At 32.9% G+C, this 18,810-nt stretch overlaps 1 protein-coding gene across 1 annotated transcript; it reads right to left on the minus strand.

The window, feature by feature from the left end:
- Nucleotides 1-3,010: 3,010 nt before the first annotated feature.
- Nucleotides 3,011-11,383, minus strand: LOC132626210 (stearoyl-[acyl-carrier-protein] 9-desaturase 6, chloroplastic-like). The gene is made up of 3 exons (XM_060340998.1): nucleotides 11,191-11,383; nucleotides 9,888-10,343; nucleotides 3,011-3,645 (listed from the first exon to the last, which is right to left on the minus strand). The coding sequence occupies exons 1-3, from the start codon at nucleotides 11,332-11,334 to the stop codon at nucleotides 3,091-3,093; spliced, it is 1,155 nt and encodes a 384-aa protein (XP_060196981.1). The 5' UTR covers nucleotides 11,335-11,383; the 3' UTR covers nucleotides 3,011-3,090.
- Nucleotides 11,384-18,810: the final 7,427 nt, after the last annotated feature.

Genomic DNA, 18,810 nt, shown 5'->3' on the forward strand with positions numbered 1-18,810 from the left:
TTGATGATGGAGAAGGAAGGCACGATACAGCAATTGAACGCTCCATTATAATGCACAATAACTAATAAGTAAACAATTCAAGACTTTAAATATGGGAAGTGGAAAAAAAATGAAATATGAAGACATTTTGTCATTTTATAATTAGAGAAATGGCCCAAAAAAAGGAAAAAAAAGATAAATGGTTTTTTAGGCCATAGAGAGGTGACACATCACCTTGTCTATGCCTAGCTTTATATTATATATAGATTGCCAAAATTAAATGTATTCTCTTTCTAAGTACCACTAGTAACTGCCCCAGCTAAATGAAGGGGTCTAAACACTCTAGTTCATAAAGGTAGGTAGTGAAAGGATAGGAAGATATACATACACGTATGTGTATCCTAAATATTCCTCGTAGTAGCGTAATTTCATGTTTGACCATAGAATTTGGGAGGCTGATTTCATGTTTTGATTTCAAATCAGCTTTTGTTTATGAAATTTGTATAACATTACAGTTTAAATTTTAAATCTCAAATTCTCCAAAAAGTAGGATTAGGGATTCCAAATTGTGATTTTAAATTTTTTAAATGTAAAACTTGACCTATAAGTTTATAATTTTTTTAAAAAAAGATTCATCATTTTAAATTTTCCAAAATAAGACGTACTCATGCTCAATGTGAAGAGATTGTATGTAGCATGTGGAAGGATTATATTAAAAAATAGCTAGTGACTATAATTGTTGATTTATTGGACTAGTGGATCCTTATAAAATTAAACGTATTTGAAAGTTTGTACAAACATATAATCACAAGCATTTATTTATAAAAAGAACATGTAGATATGAGATTTATTAATGCGGCGTCTTAGGATATTTCAATACCTTGTTTTTAAATTATGATATGCAATTTGGTAAGATTGTATAAGAATTGAGAAAGTTTTCATAATTTTAACAACTTGGGAGGTTTTCTATGTTTATCAGATAAAATACAACTAATAAATTCAAATTGCAAGTCGAAACAAAACTTCAACTTCAACTTCAAATCAACATGATTTCAAATTATGTCCAAAGGGAGCTGGAAAATGAAGGAAAGGGAAGATATAGCCTAAAAGCACCACAACGAAACAAATTAGAGTTGTAGTTGTAAATGTTTGTTTTTCATGGTATTCGTATAATAGTTTCCCTCATTGGTAGTTCACTTTCAGTTAGCATTGTTGCTCATGTAGCTAGTCGATAGAAGTGAGATTGTAGAGTCTATACAAGTATATACTTGCCTTTGGGGCTACGATGTTTACCTACAGGGCTATGATGTTTGCCTTCGGGCTACGATGTTTGCCTTCGGGGCTACGATATTTGCCTTCGGGGCTATGATGCTTGCCTACAGGGCTATTGGTCATACAGATGTCTTCGGGGCTATACAGACGTGTGCTTGCCTTCGGAGCTATGATTATACATACGGACTGCCTTCGGGGCTACATTGAGTGCCTACAGGGCTAATCATGCATGTCTACATGCCTTATATGAGGCTAAATAGTTTGATGTTGTATTATTAGTTAATAGATGTCAAAGGCAGGTAAGTACAGCTAGATTCTTTATTGACTCTTCAATTTATGTTCAGTTATCTTATATTTTAGTTCAGCATTAGTTTCAGTCGCCTTACATACTCGGTACATTATTTCGTTCTGATGTCCCTTTGCCTAGGGACGCTGTGTTCATGCCCACAGGTTCAGATAGGCAGCTGGAGAGACCGCCTCAGTAGATTTTCGAGTACCGGCTAGAGTGGTAAGCTCCATGTCATTCGGAGTTACTCAGTCCAGCGTTTTGTGTTTATACAGATGATGGATAGGTCGGGCCCTATCCCAGCCATAGTACAATCATTACTCTTTAGAGGCTTGTAGACGTATTTTTTTACGATATGCATGTTAGTGTAAAAGCCTTGCCGGCCCTTGTATATGTTCATGTTGGTATTATTGGTTGTAGGCGTTTATGGCGGCCTCGTCGGCCTGCGCAGTTATGTATGTTTTGGGTGTGTGCGCCCTTCAGGTATCATTGTTGTTACTTACAGATGATTCAGGATACGGCCTTGTCGGCCTTGGTTAGTATTGTTTGTTTGCAGGCAGGCTTCGTCGGCCTAAGTTGAGGGTTACCCCTCCAGAGTCACCGTTACAGAGTGGTTTGCTCGGGTCAAATACGGCACCGGGTGCCGGTCACGCCTCTCCAGCTTTGGGTCGTGACTAGATCTTTCCCATGCGGGAAAAAGGCTTATTCATCCTCTGGTTAAATTTTGCTCCTCGTATGAATATTATAATCTAATTTTCTCCATTTAATAGAATGTCTAACAAGTTATCGAACGAATATGTGCGGTTCCTAATTCATTACTATGTGTACTATTCGTACTTTTGTTTGATCTATTTCTACTTTTCATGATTTCTCTTTATTAATGAGATTTTATAAGAAAATCAAAACAATAGAGGCAAATTATAAAAAAAAATAAGAGGTTAAGGTACTTATCAAGAAAATGTGCATACAATAGGATGGAATATGCATAGAACCCTATAAAATTTATATTTATCAAATTAATTAATAGTAACTACCTTTTTCGTAATTTACCACTTAAAATTACTTTTTGAAATATTGCCAAACACAAACTAATGGCAGAAGCACTTTTCAAATGATTTAGCCAAATGCAAAATTGTTACTCTCCCAAAACACTTTTTTTTTTCTTCAGAAAACACTGTTATAAAGAAGTACATCTTAGAATAGGTTTATTTTAGTACTCCCTCGGTTCACTTTTACTTGTCCAGTATTCCAAAAAAAAGATTTTCACATTTACTTGTCACTTTTAGCATATTAAGATAAGACAATTTATTTTTCCTGTTTTGCCCATAGTATTAATTACTCACTTCAAATCATTTTTCAAATCTAATAAAAAATATGCACCAATTAATATGGGTACATTGGTAAATTATACACTTAATTTATTATTTCTTAAATAGCGTGAAAAGTCTAAAGTGGACAAGTAAAAGTGAACGAAGGGAGTAGCTTAGCCAAAAAGGCTATTAGCGAAAGGATAAGCTTTTATTGTTTTACATCTTTCTTATAAATCAATTCATCTAAACACTCACTTCTTTGTTGAAAATCCAACTAAATTTCACTTGGCGGGGCTCTGATTTCTTGGCTCGAGTTTCCAACTTCCTAACTTTAGGTGGAATTCCGCACACAAAATCTTGTGCACGCCTCGCCTCACCTGTCAAGCCTTCAAGCTTTTCCAGTTTCCATCGTGCAATAAAAAACTCTATGTTTTCAGCATAATCACGACTTGTGTAAACCCCTAGTTTTTGGGAAACGGCAGAGTAGTGCTCATATAAATTCGAATCTTGTCCATCATACATTAGATGTTGTGGCATTATGATTCTTTTTTTCATCATGTTTGCAATGGCTAACATGGTTTCATTTGGATCCACTTCTAACAATTTCTCAACAATTCTTGTGTAGGCATTCTCGTGACGCTTCTCATCCGCCGCGATGGTTCCACATATACGTGCTAGCACGGGGTCTCCACCCTCTTTAGCTAGCCTAGCCATATTGCCATGCGACGAAAATGTAGCTCGCTCTTGAAATGATGTATACACAAAGCCCAAATATGGATTGTTCTCTGTTCTGTTGTCCTAAGATACAAGGATTCAAATATTCACTACAAGAAAGTATAGAAATGACAACAAAAAATTTAATAATTGACAACAACTTAGTTTTATTGTTAGCAAATGAACTTTTTTATTGTCAAAGAATTTAATTTTGTTGTCATAGTATTGATTATTGTTGCAAAAAGTACTTTTGGCAACAAGAAAAAAGTTGTTTCACATTGTTGCAATAATAACCGTTGTGAAAAGTTTATGCAACAAAAAAAACACAATTTTGTTGTCAAATGTACTTTTTGCAACAATAATCAATCTACGACAACAAAAATAATTTTGTTGCCAAATATTTTTTTTCTTGTAGTGATTATGAGCAACTTTTATATGTATAAAGAAGTTGCGTGCATGTAATTGCTTACAACAACAACATACCCAGTGAAATCTCACAAGTGGGGTTTGGGGAGGATAGAGTACGCAGACCTTAATCCGACCTCGGGAGGTAGAGAGACTGTTTCCGATAGAGCCTTGGCACAAGGACAAGCAGTTCAAAGTTGTATACCGTATACGTGCATGTAACTGCTCCTTATTTCTTTCAAATCTTTAATATTTCCAAATTCAAAAACTACTTATTACATAGTCAAGTAATTACAACTTAATATTTTCTTATAAAAGTGGTAAAATTAGGAAATCATAATTCGAACATCGTCTAAATTCCATTAGGATCCTTGTCAGTTGCTTATTACTTTTTGAACCAGATTAAGAAATAGTGAAACAACATTTTTAAATAAAAATAATTTCAAAGCTTAACAGAGTTGGCTATTGGGGTGGTCGTTTAATGATCATCTACTGTGAATAAGGTACAAAAATTTAAAGTGTACTGTGTAATGATGTTAGGTGTATTTGGTCGCTTGATCACCAATCAAATACTATCTTTGATTCTTAGATTGAGCTCGAGAGAGGAATACTAAGATAGAACTCAGATTAAATAGAGCAGGATCTCAACCCGGGGCATCGGGGAGCGGATTTGCGTCTAGGATAGAGATATACCTAGTTCGCCTTGCTTGGTTGATATACAGGAAATATAAATGTATTTATGTTAAGGTTCATGACCATAGAGATATAGGCGTGAAAGTGATACAAATAGGCTGCTAGAGGACTCGAGAGATTCGTAGTCGTAATATCAACCCTGTCAATCAGTAAACTAGATAATTAAGAAGTTGAATCAATTGAAGAATACAATATGATTGTTAGATAGCCCATAGCCCTAGATCAGTTTCATCTCATTGATAACATATTTAAAAACCCGCTGTTTCTTGGTTGAAGTTCATTACGTATTTGTTTTCTTTTCATTTTAGTTAGTTTATAAATACAACCTTCGGATTTCATCTCTTGTATAGATAATCCGGATCGTTTAATTTAGCTGACAGTTAATCATAAGTCCTTGTGGGTTCGACATCGTATTTCTAAAATCACTATGTTACTTGTACGGTCACGTATACTTGCATGTGCGTTTGAGAGCAACATGTAACTCTCATCTAGCATGAGCGTCATTTATGTTTGCTCTGCTTTGATAATATTATTTTTACTTGTTCACTCGAGCAAATCAAGAGATAATTATTATTCTTTTAAACTTTAATATTGATCATTTATAAAGTAATTATTTTTCAATTTTATTACTAACAAAACTTAAATTGCAATAGGCAACTATAACATCCCATTTTCAAAGCTTACACAAAAATACTAGTTCCTTAGTGCATATTAAGTGATGTTTTTACCTTTTCATTTGGTTCAAAATAAGTTGTTCAGAGGCGGGATTATAATTTCAAATTTATAAGTTCTAGATTTTTGAATAACGACTTAAAGTGGTTATAACGGGGTTCTAATGTATTGATACATACTTAATGAATTTTTTAACGCAATATTATATTTGAGCAAAAGCTACTGGATTCAACCGAACCCGTATCCAGGCTTCTAGCTTCGCATGTGGTGGTGTTTCACATAATCAAGAAGGTATTAATTGTTTTCACTATTTAGACAGGTGAGTTTTATATAACCAAAAAACTATAATCCTACCGTTCACTTTTACTTGTCCAATATACTAAAAATAAATTTTTACTTTTACTTTTCAAAAGTGAAAATTTGGAGCCGAGGGTCTATAAAAAACAACTTATCTACTTTCTCAAGTTAGGGGTAACGTTCTGCAGTCACACTACCCTCCTCATACCCCACTCGTGGTATTACACTGGGTTTGTTGTTGTTACTTTTCCCAAGTCCATTGAAACTTAGACCAATTAATATGAGTATTATAGTAAACAATTCATTTATTATTTTCTAAAGAGAATAGGTAGTCCATTGTGGATAAGAAAAAGTGATCGGAGGGAGTATCAAATAATGCTAAGGTGAGAATTTGATTTCTCACCTTGTAATCTCCTCCATTTCCCTCCTCTTACCCCAACTTTTTATTTTAAAAAAGTACAAGTAATTCAGTAAATTAAATATCTAACTATAAAAATTTAAAAACTGTAAAATGCATGCTAGAGTACAAGTAAAAAAGGAACAAAATGAATAACTAGATTATTTAATTCATATATACTGATAATGTAATTTTACAATATCAAAGTATTTTTTGTGGTTAGTTATTTAATGCATTTTTAAGCTACCTGTCATGTTGTAAGTATTTTTAACTAACGCTGTAAAATAATTACTAAACACTATTATTCTACTATTTTAAACTAAACACTCATATACTATGACTCAGTTACGGATAAAATCCTTATATTTTAAAATTAAACACTTACATCTCCAGTACTATAAAAATTCTATATTTACACCCCATATATAATGTATATCCGCAGCTAAATGTATTAAAATATGACTATTAAAAGACAAATTAAAATTATAAATAAGACATTTTTTTTGGAGTTGCTTTTGTGAGATATTTAAAACGAAGATAAGATTTTTTTTTTTATTATTCATGCCTTTGATTTTAAAAAATACTAAATATGTGAAACATTTATCACGAAACTCATAGATAGAAAAATGAACACAAATTATTTAATAAGACAGACCAACTACTATCAGTAAATACTTTCTTGCGCTTTATTTATGTAAGTTGTTGTAATTTTATTTAATTATAATATTTCTTGTATAGAAATTTTTTTATATTAGTTTTTTATTTGAATTTAGCTTTCAAATTATCTTTAACATACTTAATTAGATGAAGTTTCATTTGTGTAGAATTTTCATTCTATAAAAAGTCTAAGTTTTTTCAGAAAAGGAATCTATATATAATATAAAGATAGCATAGACAATGTGATGTGACACCTATCTATGGCCAGTATTTACATTTATCTTTTTTCTCTTCTTCTTTTTTTTGGCATTGTTTTCCATTTTATTGCATTTTTTGGCTCTACTAACCTATGGCTAAATAAATGACCCATACAATAAATGTAGCATTCAAGCCCAGATAACCTTTGTATTAGCCTGAATTAGCCCACTATCATTGTTGCCCTTTATCCTACGTTTGAAACTTTCTTTCACAATAAATTCAAAAGACTATTAAATAACCCATAAACTGGTACTCTATTAGGGGAAAACATCACTAACTGCCCCCAAAATACTAAATATTTACCCGTCCATGCTCTCTTCCAAATTATTTTTGCTTCTACCCCCATCAGCTGAAAGTATTTACCTGACATATCTCTCGGCCAAACCCCTTCCTCTCAGTGATACCATCGCAGTATATTTATGTATCATGATGGTATCGTGGAGGACTAAGAGAAGGACTGACAGTCCTCCATGATAACATCTCAATATATTCATATACCATGATGGTACCATAGTCCTGAGGGGTTTCTCATTGAAGGACTGAAGCAGTCCTTCATGATATCATCATGGTATATGTATAGACGATGGTATCATAGAGCTTTTTTTTCGAAAAAAGTGTCATTTTTAATAAATGAACATGATCATTGTCTCGGTATATTTATATACAATGATGGTATCATGGAGGACTAAGAGAAGGACTGAAGCATCTTCCATGATACCATCTCAGTATATTTATATACCATGTTGGTATCACAACTGGGGGCACCTCGGGTAAATATTTTTAATTTTTTCTGGGGGCATGCAAATAATGGAGATATGGGCTTGTAATTCTTTTTATTTGAGGAGGCATCCGTGATCTTTCCCCTTAAAAGTTTCAATTTTTTTTTAACCTTTTAACAAATGCAGTAAATTATTTGTGTGTAGTATTTATCAGGCCAACGTACTATTCGCTACCCCCATTATCAGTTTCTGAGCCCTTGAGTTTCCATAAGCGTTTCGTTCACTGACACTTATGATGTAAATTGATAGTGATCATGCAAAATATATCAGCAGCTGCGGAGAAAAAAAAACCAGACTTGCAAGCAATAGCTCCCAATATTATATAAAAGCTCATAAAATATTCACCATGCCCGGTACTATTTTAATTAGCTTGAAGGGAGAGTTGGCACATTGCTAAATTAGTTAAGGCGTAAGATCAGAGAGTTTTATGATGATTGTACAGCCACAAGCAAAAACATCGTTAAGCCCTTGCTTAGGGCATTTGTTATCCTCTTGAATCAAAGCATAGGTGTGTAAATATTCCTGAAGTTAAAGTTGTTAATCTTTGGTGTCTTTCTTTTGTAGTTTTAAGGTCCTTATACTTTTCTTTGACTTCCATGAGTCATATTTCTCAATATAATAATGGTGAAAGATGACTTGCCACATTTTTAAGCCAAAAAGTTTTTTTTTTTTTTTTTTTAAATCGTTTTTGCTTTTCATTCAAAATGATGTTAATTAGAAGACTAAACATTTTGGTTCTCGTCCTCTTCCTTATAATTAAGGCTTATTTAAATGTATTAATATTTGCAATTGAAACCATATACTTTTTGGTTTACTTTACTAATAGATCAAACTTTTAGATTCATCTTTGATCTTTTGATGAAGGACACTTGCCTGACAATGATAGAGTTCTGTTGATTTGAATTTTTGCACCGTGGGACACTTGCCTAAAAAAAGGCACATAAGTAGGTCGTTTGAAAAGAAAATGTGTTTCTTGCATAATTGGTAATACAACATACTCCCTCCGGATAAAAAAAAGAGTCCACTTAACTATTTGCACACTCCTTAAGAAAATACTAACTCCTAGATAAAAATAGGTAATTTGACTAAACTATCCCTAATTAAATATGCATTGAGATTTGATCATATAATACTTAATAGGGGCAAATATGGAAAAACAAAGTTAATTCTTTCTTGATTTGCTAAGTGGACTTTTTTTTTTTTTTTATCCGGATGGAGTATCTATAAAGTAATAATTTTAGAGATTTATTTTTTTAAGGTATATATTGAACTTATTTCAAATAGAGTACTTTGGATAGATATTAACACATGGGTCAAGAATATATAGTGACATGGTATAATCCTATAAAATGTTAGGACTCCCTTAATATCTTGCATTCTCACTTTTTTGTCTTTCGATCTCTATTATTGTTTTCTTCGTTATTATGGCTAATATCATCTTGCACCACTAATTGGGGACTTTTTACCCCTCTTTCTTAATATTGTTTGGTTGGTACTTGATGTTGCATAATTTAGCTTTTGTAATGAGAATAGTATTTGATATTTATGCTTTCTCTGATACAATAAAAATACTTAAACGTACATAATCTCTTGTATTTTCAATTTCTCACCTTTTTGTTCTTTTTGCCATTACAAATTTGTTGGATATATTTATTTATTTTTTTTATTTTACATTTCTTTTTCTATTTTGTTCTTGAATTTGAATTTTACCTTTGTCCTTTGAAATAAATAGAACTATTTTGAGCCTTTATTATCGACTTTTAAAATAAATTTTAAGAAATAAATAGTTCAAGAATTTTTAGTAAATATATCCTAATTTTAAGAAGTGAAAGGTATATATTAATAACATTAAATGTGGGGATAAAGTGTTGAGCAAGTGGTCATGCTACTTCTTTTTGTTTATTTTTTTGTCCATTTTATAGAATTATTTTTTGTATACATTTATATAGAAGTTTATCATAGTATGTCGATTATATTGAAAAAAGATCGTTTTGTTGTTATGTTAGATGTTTATTACCGCGCGAAGCGCGGCCGTGTTAACTAGTAACATCATAAGTGTAAGTGCAGGATTTTCATAATAACAAGGGGTATATCCATAACAGTGATGTTTAGTGTAGTTAACCCAACAAATCCAAAACTTTATAATATATGTTAAGAAGAACATTTACCATTCCAGCTCCAATTTGATATTGAAGTGTCTTCTCAATCATCAACATATCAACTCTCCCTGAGAGATAAAGGTAAGTCCGTAGCAGATCGCCATGTCGGTTTTCCTCAGCTGCCCATGCTCGAGACCAAATTGCCCATGGACATGGGCTAGACCCAGTCTCATCACGTACTCCATCCCATGTATTAATCATGGTGAGAAATGAGGGTAAAGAATCCTCACCTAGCATATTACCCACAAGCATCAGAAAGTACTCATCGGGAAGCCCTAAAACTCGTTGTCTTAGGGCCCGAACCTCTTCCATGAATCCATCGGACCCTTGAGAAGGGTCAGGGAGAAACTCTTTGGGTTGCCAACATTTCTCTACGGGCTTGCGTAAATGGAGGACGCTTTCGGAAACCCAAGATTCTAAAGACTTGAAGACTTCCAATTTTTCAGGTGGCATTGAGTGAGTGACCTGGTGATAGAGGTGACAAAATTAGCTCATGAAAACATAACCCGTCCAAGTTTTATGGGCAATTTGCACGATTTCCTACCCCTCAAATTGCTGGTCTTTAATATTTGCCCTTCGTTTAAAAAGATGACCGAAAATACTCCGAGGTTCTGGGTTCGAACCCCCACTCAGTAAAAAAAAACAAAAAACAAAAAAATGGCAAGACATAAGTTCATATGAAACTATGCCTATCGTTGTGTAGTTACATAGAAACTATGCCGGACACGGCAAAGGTTTCTATGAAACTACATCGAACCTATGCCTATAGGCATAGTTGCGAAATTAAGGCAGAACTTCATTTCCACGAACCTTTGCCAGACTTGGCATAGGTTCTATGTAACTTCGCCCGAATAGACATAGGTTGTGAATTATTATTATTTTCGACTCTGCTAGGGATAGAACCCAGATCTCTGGTGCGAAAAGGGTACTTTAGCCCACAAATTTTCATTAAATGAGAAGTAGGGCCAAAACTTAAAGACCAACGAATTGAGGGACAAAATTAAAGACCGGTCTGTATGAAGGCCAATCCACGCAATTTTTTGCCCATTTATTAGCTCAGCCCATCAAAAATTGGGTTGATATATAGCCCAAATTGACTCGTGAGAAATCTCGTTAAAATATTTTCAAGAAAATATTTGCACTAATAAACTATAAAAGAACATATAAAGCAATTAAAACTTAGTAAGAATTGGGCGGATTGGGTATGACCCACATTTTAGCGCATTTCAGCCCAAGTGACCCGCCTATTTATTAATTCAGCCCATTTTATCCCACCCAAATTCAGCCTAACCTGCTCATTTGACACTCCTACCTGGTGGCGTGATGGAGCCATCCCGAAGACCAGCGATAACCTTCGCAATGAGGTGGTTTTGCGACGGGTTATGGTGGTTGTAGGGCGAGGTGACGTCCATACATTTGATTGAACGGTGAATAGGGAGAAACTTGTGGACTGCATGGTTAATGAAAGTCGAAGAATATTATTAGACGTGTTTACCAATATTGTTTACAAGGAGATCTAATTTATAAGAATAAATTGTTGATCTTTTCAATTTAAGGATTACCGACTAATATAATTCATATAGGCCCCATAGTACGGGATTTCTTGCTCCCATAGAACACCTATTTTTTGGATTTTTAATGCGCATAAAATTTTGATTAATAAATTTGAGAACTCCAAATTATTGCTCCCCTGTTCCAAAAAGATTGTCTTGATTTGGATTAGGAAGGGTCAAACTAACTAATGTTCGATGTGAATTCAGACATAGAATTTTTAATTTTTTTCGAAATAAAAAATACACATTTAGAAACTGCATAAAAAGTATTCACAATAGTTAACAATTCAAAATATTTAGAAAGTATTTGAAAAAATTATGATAAAAGAAAATATCCTTTGACTGTTCAAATAGCAACTAAGACAATTTTTTTGGGATGGAGGGAGTATAATCTAAACTAGGGGTGCTTATCTGTCAGTTCAATTCAGTTTTGTGTATTATCGGTTCGGTTTTTAACCAAATCAATAAGATATTCGTTATTGGTTCCGATTTATCGGTTTTTAGTCCTTCACGGTTCGGTTTTCAATTTAACCAATAAGAAAATGCCCCTCTAATTTATTTATTTTGCTATCTCTTGTTTTCATTTGTTCATATATACACTGCCTCCATACATAAAAGATTAAGAGTCTACACAAATTATAAGCAGAAGCAAATTTAAATACGTTATTGCTATTTGCTAAAACAAACTTCGTTTTCTTTCACATTTAAGTAGCAAACTTGAATGTTGTAGAAGCAAATTCAAATACGTTATTGCTATTTGCTTTAGCAAACTTCTTTTCTTTCATATTAAGTAGCAAACTTGGATGTTGTAGAAGCAAATTCAAATACATTATTGCTATTTGCTAAAACAAACTTGTTTTAAATAATTAGAATTTAAAGTGACTATTATAATTAGGGATAAAAAAATAATTGTTATATAAGCTTATTGGGTTATCGGTTTAACTATTAACTAAATCCTTAAAACCGGAAACCGAACCGGTAACCCAATAAAAAGAAAATACAAAACCGTTTACAAACCGTTAACCTAATAACCCGATAATGATAAACCAATAACATTTTTATTGATTCGATTTATCGATTAAACCGGTTTTTACACACGTCTTAAGCAGTTTGAGCACACCTTTCACAGGATCGTCTTAAGCAATTTGAGCACACCTTTCACAGGATAGACAAACTACCACTAAATAAGGAATGTAAAAACTATTTCAATGAGTCTGAATATATATGCAGTTTATTCATTGCATTTGAAATTTATTCTTGATAATTTGATAATTCAACTAAAAATCTAACACAATTGAAAAGTTACAAAAGAAATACATATGGTTAAGAAAATCTTTAAAAAAAAAAAAAAAAAAAACGGGTTAGAAAAAATGCCTCGACTAGATTTTTCGACAAAAGCTTTCCAATGATGAAATTGCTATAAAATGGGGCAAACGCTAAATGGTCTCTCATAGTAGATATTTGGCATTTGCTTTCTTCCGCTTGCTTTCTTCCAAAGTAGTCATTGTCCGTTTGTTCTACCTAGGGGTGGCAAATGGGTTGGTTTGGTTGAAAATGGTTTGAATAAAAATGGGTTGAGTTTCAAACCGCCCATATTTTATGTGGATAAATATGGGTTGGGTGATAAATGGCTGGATTGGTTATGGGTTAACCCATATTATACAAGTGTAATATTATTTCAAGTGTATGTTTATAATTTTTTTCTTTTGTCAAGTTAAATTAATTTTTTCATATAAATTTCAGGGGTGAGGGGTGGGGGTAAGATTTTTTTTTTTCATTTTTTATAATTTTTTATAAAAGTAAAATATATGAAATTGATTTTTTTTGGGGCGGGGGGGAGGGGGGGTGGTGGAGGTAGGGGATGGGGTGGGGTGGGGGACCAGAAATTCTTTTCCATTATTTATAATTTTTTTATAGAAGTAATATATAGGAAAATTGAAATTTGGGGGTGGGGGTGTGGGGGTGTGGGGAGGGGGAGTCGTGGAGGGGGTGGGGCCGGGGTAAGATTTTTTTTTTTCATTTTTTATAAAACTTTTATAAAAGTAAAATATTTGAAATTTATTTTTTTGGTGGGGGGGAGGGGTTGGAGAGGGGTGGGTGGGGGTAAGAATTTTTTTTCTATTTTTTATAAAATTTTATAAAGGTAAAATATATGAAATTAAATTTGGGGGAGGGTATGGTGGGGGTGGGGATAGAGATCGGAGTGAGAGGTAAGAAAAAAAATTCTCTTTTTTTATAAGCTTTTTATAAAAGAAAATAAAGTATATGAAATAGAAAAAAAGTGTTTGGGGGTGGAGGGCACGGCGGGGTGGGTGGTGGGGTAAGGGTTGGGGTGGGAGGTAAGAAAAAAATTTCTCCTTTTTTATAAGCTCTTTATAAAAGAAAAATAAAATATATGAAATAAAAAAAGTGTGGGGTGAGGGGCATGGCGGAGTGGGTGGTGGGGTAAAGGTTGGGGTGAGAAGTAAGAAAGAAATTTCTAATTTTCAAAATAAGTTGTTATTGAGTCTAGTGTGTTCTTATATGCATACCTATATTTTACCCATACTTGCCCATATTTTTATGAGTTAAAAAGAGACTTGAAGCTCATATTTACCCACCTGAAATATGAGTGACCCAACTCACTAATATATGGGTAAAATAAGCTAATTTTCTAAATATTGGCTCAAATTGCCACCTCTAGTTCTACCGATATGCTAAAATGGGGCAAATGCTAAATGGTCCTTTATTTTGCATTCCACATTTATATGATTTTTCCTCTCTTTATTTTCCCTGTCATAGGCCCCATAGAAAGGGATTTCTTGCCCACTATGGAATCTTTTTTTTGCGCGGATTGTCCTTCGAAGGCATGGTCTTTAATTTTTGTCCCTCTGGTCTTTAATTTTTATCCTTCGCCTAATATTTTGAGATTCGGGATTCAAATTTCGGCTCAGTCAAAAAAAAAAATTGGTAAGACAGAGTTTCGTAGAAAAAGTTAGGCCTTAAGGCAAAGTCTTGCAAAATTATAGCTGAGTAAACAAAAAAACAAAAAAAAAAAAAAAAAATTGTCTTAATGCAAACCTATACCTTAAGGTAGAGTTTTGTCTTATGCCTGAAGGCAAAACTCTGCCTTAAGTACAGTTTGCAGTCAAACTCTGCCTGATAAGGTAGAGTCTGCAGTCAAACCCTGTCTGATAAGGTAAAGTTTGAGGCAAACTCTGTCTTAAAGTAAAGTTTGAAACTCTGCCCTAAGGTAGATTTTTGCAGGCAAACTCTATCTTGCAATTTTTAAAAAAACAATTACTGAGCGGGGGTTCAAATCTGAAACCCAAAAATTTTATGCGAAAGACAAATATTAAAGACCAGTAATTTGAGGGGCAAAAATTAAAGATCACCCCCGAATAAGGGCAATCGTGCAAATTGCCCTCATAAAACACCTACGAACAATAACAACATACTCAGTACAATCTCACAGGTGGAGCCCCTATAGAACACCTATCTTTGGATTTTCATGCGCATGCAATTTTGATCGAGAAATTTGAGAACTCCAAATTATTAAGTATAATCTTAAGTCTAAGCAGGCACAGTGCCACGGTTAGGGGTGGGCAATGGTAGGGCACATACTGATTATCATATCAAAATTGAAATTTTTTATATCGCGGTTTCGGTATTATGGTATTTGGTACTGGTATTAGGTATGCATTTTTAAAAAAATTGGTATTCGTTATGGTATTTGGTATTTATAAAGAAAATACTGAAATATCGAATATCATACCGAAGTATATAATTACATATACAATACTTATATATTAATATATATTATAATACTAACAAATATTTAAATTAGTATTAGCACAAAACTAATTGTTTAGACGTTTGAATTTTGACTACTCTTTCTTGATTGAAATGTTTTTGTTGTACAATTGATTTATGAAGGGGATTGTTTGTAATTTCTTTTGAATTTTTCATATGTGAGGTGTTAGTACGATACAATTAAGACGTTTCTTGAATAGGCGAAGTAATTCTCTACAATATGATTATATGTTCGTTAAAGTCGAACAAACTTTGGTTATCGATTTACCGTACCGTAAAATATCGAAATCAAATTTTAAAATACCGAACCATACCGAATTAATTTGGTATGGTAATGATATAGTATTTTTAGAAATCAAAAATCGAAATTACCATACTGAAGTTTCAAATACCGTACCATGCCCACCCCCAACCACAGTGACCATGATGCACTCACAAATTTAGAGAGAGCATTTTTGAGCTCTTAGTCAAATCGGAGCCTTGTAAAACTGGGACCACTAATTATGATTGTTATAACAAAACTTTATTTTTATTGACGATAATATATATGATATTCTTTTTTAGTTGGTTTTTGGATCTGTTACTTTTTTATTTCTGCCTTTTTTTAGGTCATACTAGGATGGGAATATAAGTGTAGTTAGCTAAATTGTCATGTTGAGAGTTACATGTAACTAAACATGACATTAAAAAATCAGTTTCTTAAATGGGTGTGTGGAACAATCAATTTCCTAGCTTTGGAAAAAGGAGCAAATTTTAATGAAGGGTTTGATTTAATTGCGTGAGTTCTTGAATATTTATGTGTCTTTATTTTTATAATACCCCACTTCTCTATGGGGATAAGATTAGAGTTAAAGTTAACTCCTAAGTTTCATAATAATGACAGTTTGAGGGTTTTAAATTAGTTTCTTCGTTTTTATTGACTTTTGGCCTTATTTTTCAAAATGTAACAGGACTGTATTTTGCCATTTCTTGTCATATTGAACTTCATCTGACAGTTTTCACTGTTTTGGTCATTACAGGTGGTTGCTGAGCAGCATCTTAAGTCTAATCAGTTCCCGTTCGTACCCCTGCCATTAGCCAAATGGCTGGCCCAAATTTGTCATTATTTACCAACTCAAATCGGTTTTCCTATCTAATATATATCTAATGTAATATTTAAAATTTGCGTCACAGTCTGGATTATCAGTTTATATACACCACATGTAGTTTAAGCACCTTATCTAGTATCTAGTTACGTTGCAATGTTCTCTGTTCTATTTAAATTCATGATGCGATCCAAAAAATTAAAACAAACATTTGAAATAAAGTCATTAAGAATTATGTTGATTTTAAGTTTCCTACTCCATGCTTCAACTTCTATTCAGTTTTTCAAAAAGTTTTAATTGGCCAGAACAAATACCCAATTTTGTGACGGTTATGGAATAGAAAAAGCGGAAGAGAAAATCAAAGAGAGAAAGAATGAAAACTCTTTGTATTTGATTCTTGCATTGAAATTAAGACTACATCATTATTTATAGAGAACTAAAAAAAAAAAAACAAAGGAAATATGTCACTTTCCTTATAAATACTAAATTAAAAGGAAACTAAATATTATGTAATTAATATAGATCCTAGACATTAGAAGAAAAATAAATATTATAGAATATTCTTAGACTAAAAATAAAGTAAATATTCTATCATTATGTAAATCATGACATCAAAGGAAAGTAAATTTTAATAGTGACAAGGCATATATTATTCCATTAACCCCAAAACAAATCAAAGTAAGTTTCCAAATAAAATTCTTTTTAGTAACTGTGCCCTGCCAAAAATATTAGTAGGAAAAAATAATGTATCCAACATTCAATAGGCTTGGCAAATCCGAATCCTTAAACAAGTGGTATTTGGTCTATTCTACTCTATAAAAGCAGCTGAGCACTTGAATTTAGTTAAACTTACCAATTAAGTTTGTCAGCTTCTGCAGATAAACAACCAAATTCGTCTCGTCGTATTAGCAACGAATTTCATAGCTAATTCCAGTTTTTTTGTAGTGAATGGAAACCATGCCGGCCACTCTTGCTGATTTACAATTTTGACGTTTCCTCCGACTACATCATTCTTGCTGAGTTGTATTTGTCACGGACCTATGTTTTAGGGTTCGATTCCATTATAACCGATCTCAACAGGGACGGACCCACATATAATTTATCGGTGCTCGAGCACCCATTAACCCTCACGTAAACTATTGATATCTCTATAGAAACTTTGAAAAATATGGTTATATTAAATCAGCAGCACCCACTGAACTAAAAGCTTGGTGGGTGCTTTGGTTGAGAGGTTAGATTAAAAGCCTGACCTTTATGTCAGGTGCAGGGTTTGATACCCAAGGTAAGCAAATGCTTTTTAATAAACTCATTAACTTTTACTGCTTGAAGTAAATGTTTTATTTTCTCCATTGCAGATTCTTTTTCCTTATTTTTATATTTTATTTAATGGCTTTTCTTTTTGCTTGGTTTCAACTTAGTGATTCTTATTTTTTTAAAACTTATTTTCGTTGACAAGTCCTTTTTTACCAATACAGACTACAGAGTCTTCCTTCTTCTTCTTTTTTTTTTTTTTTACTTTGTTTACTTTTATGTCTCGTTTTAAATTTGCTTTTACATTTATGTAAAAAAAAAATTGTGACAAAAAGAGAAAAAGAATAAACTACCAAGCACATTTTTTGTTTTTCCTGAGAAATCTTGGCGATTTGGCTAAGAAATTCTTCGAGCTAATTCATTTTTTTTTAAGTTGAAAAGTTTTTTTTTTCCTATATCAATACTATTAATCGTAATTTTCTCATTACTTGTTTATTATTACTACATTTAAATAGTTGTGCACTTATACAATGTGATTTGTAGCAATTTTATATTTATTAAAAAAGTGAGCACCCACGAGCTTAAAATCCTGGATCAGCCACTGGATCTCAACAACTATGCAAATAGGTTTTTCATGTATATTTGCATACCGGAGGAGCATCGACCTAATCTTGTTTCTGATATTGCTTTATTTGCTATTGAATTGGCCGCGAAATTTCCTAAATAGCTATAGTTTAGAGTGTAATACGAAACGTAGCTATAGTTGACGTATTTTACGAAACATAGCTACACTTGCTGTATCAAGCAAGTATTAATTGTATCAGCAAATACTGTATCACTTGAAATCGCGCGAAAGTGTTGTATCAGCACATTTAGTTACGCATGTGTATTTGCTACAACACCCAAAATGTAGTTACGTTTCGTAATCTTTTGAAACTATAGATATGTATATTATATACGGTCTAAATATTTGCCACGTCTAATGATTTTTATTACTTCAAATGGCACGAGATGGCTTCCCATTCCCATTGTGGTTTTAGTTATACCGGTTGTGGATAATAATCCTAAGCCAAAGGAGAGGCCAGCAATGTTGATTATGGAACTTGGGAAAGTGTTGGTGAAAGAGGAGGATAATTATGAACAGTGTCCTATTTGCTTAGACGTACCTTTAGTCGGGGAAAAAGTAACATACATGTCATGTTCTCATTTTTGCCACTAATTGTCTTCTCAAAGTGGTTCAGAAAGAAACTT

This window comes from Lycium barbarum, chromosome 2 (assembly GCF_019175385.1).
Source record: "Lycium barbarum isolate Lr01 chromosome 2, ASM1917538v2, whole genome shotgun sequence".
Lineage (NCBI taxonomy): Eukaryota > Viridiplantae > Streptophyta > Magnoliopsida > Solanales > Solanaceae > Lycium > Lycium barbarum.

Coding starts and splice junctions, on each gene's coding strand:
- LOC132626210 (XM_060340998.1), bottom strand. CDS start 11,334: ATGCAGTCCACAAGTTTCTCCCTATTCACCGTTCAATCAAATGTATGG. Junction 10,344..11,190: donor TGGCTCCATCACGCCACCAG/GTAGGAGTGTCA, acceptor CTCTATCACCAG/GTCACTCACTCAATGCCACC. Junction 3,646..9,887: donor ATCAAATTGGAGCTGGAATG/GTAAATGTTCTT, acceptor CTTGTATCTTAG/GACAACAGAACAGAGAACAA.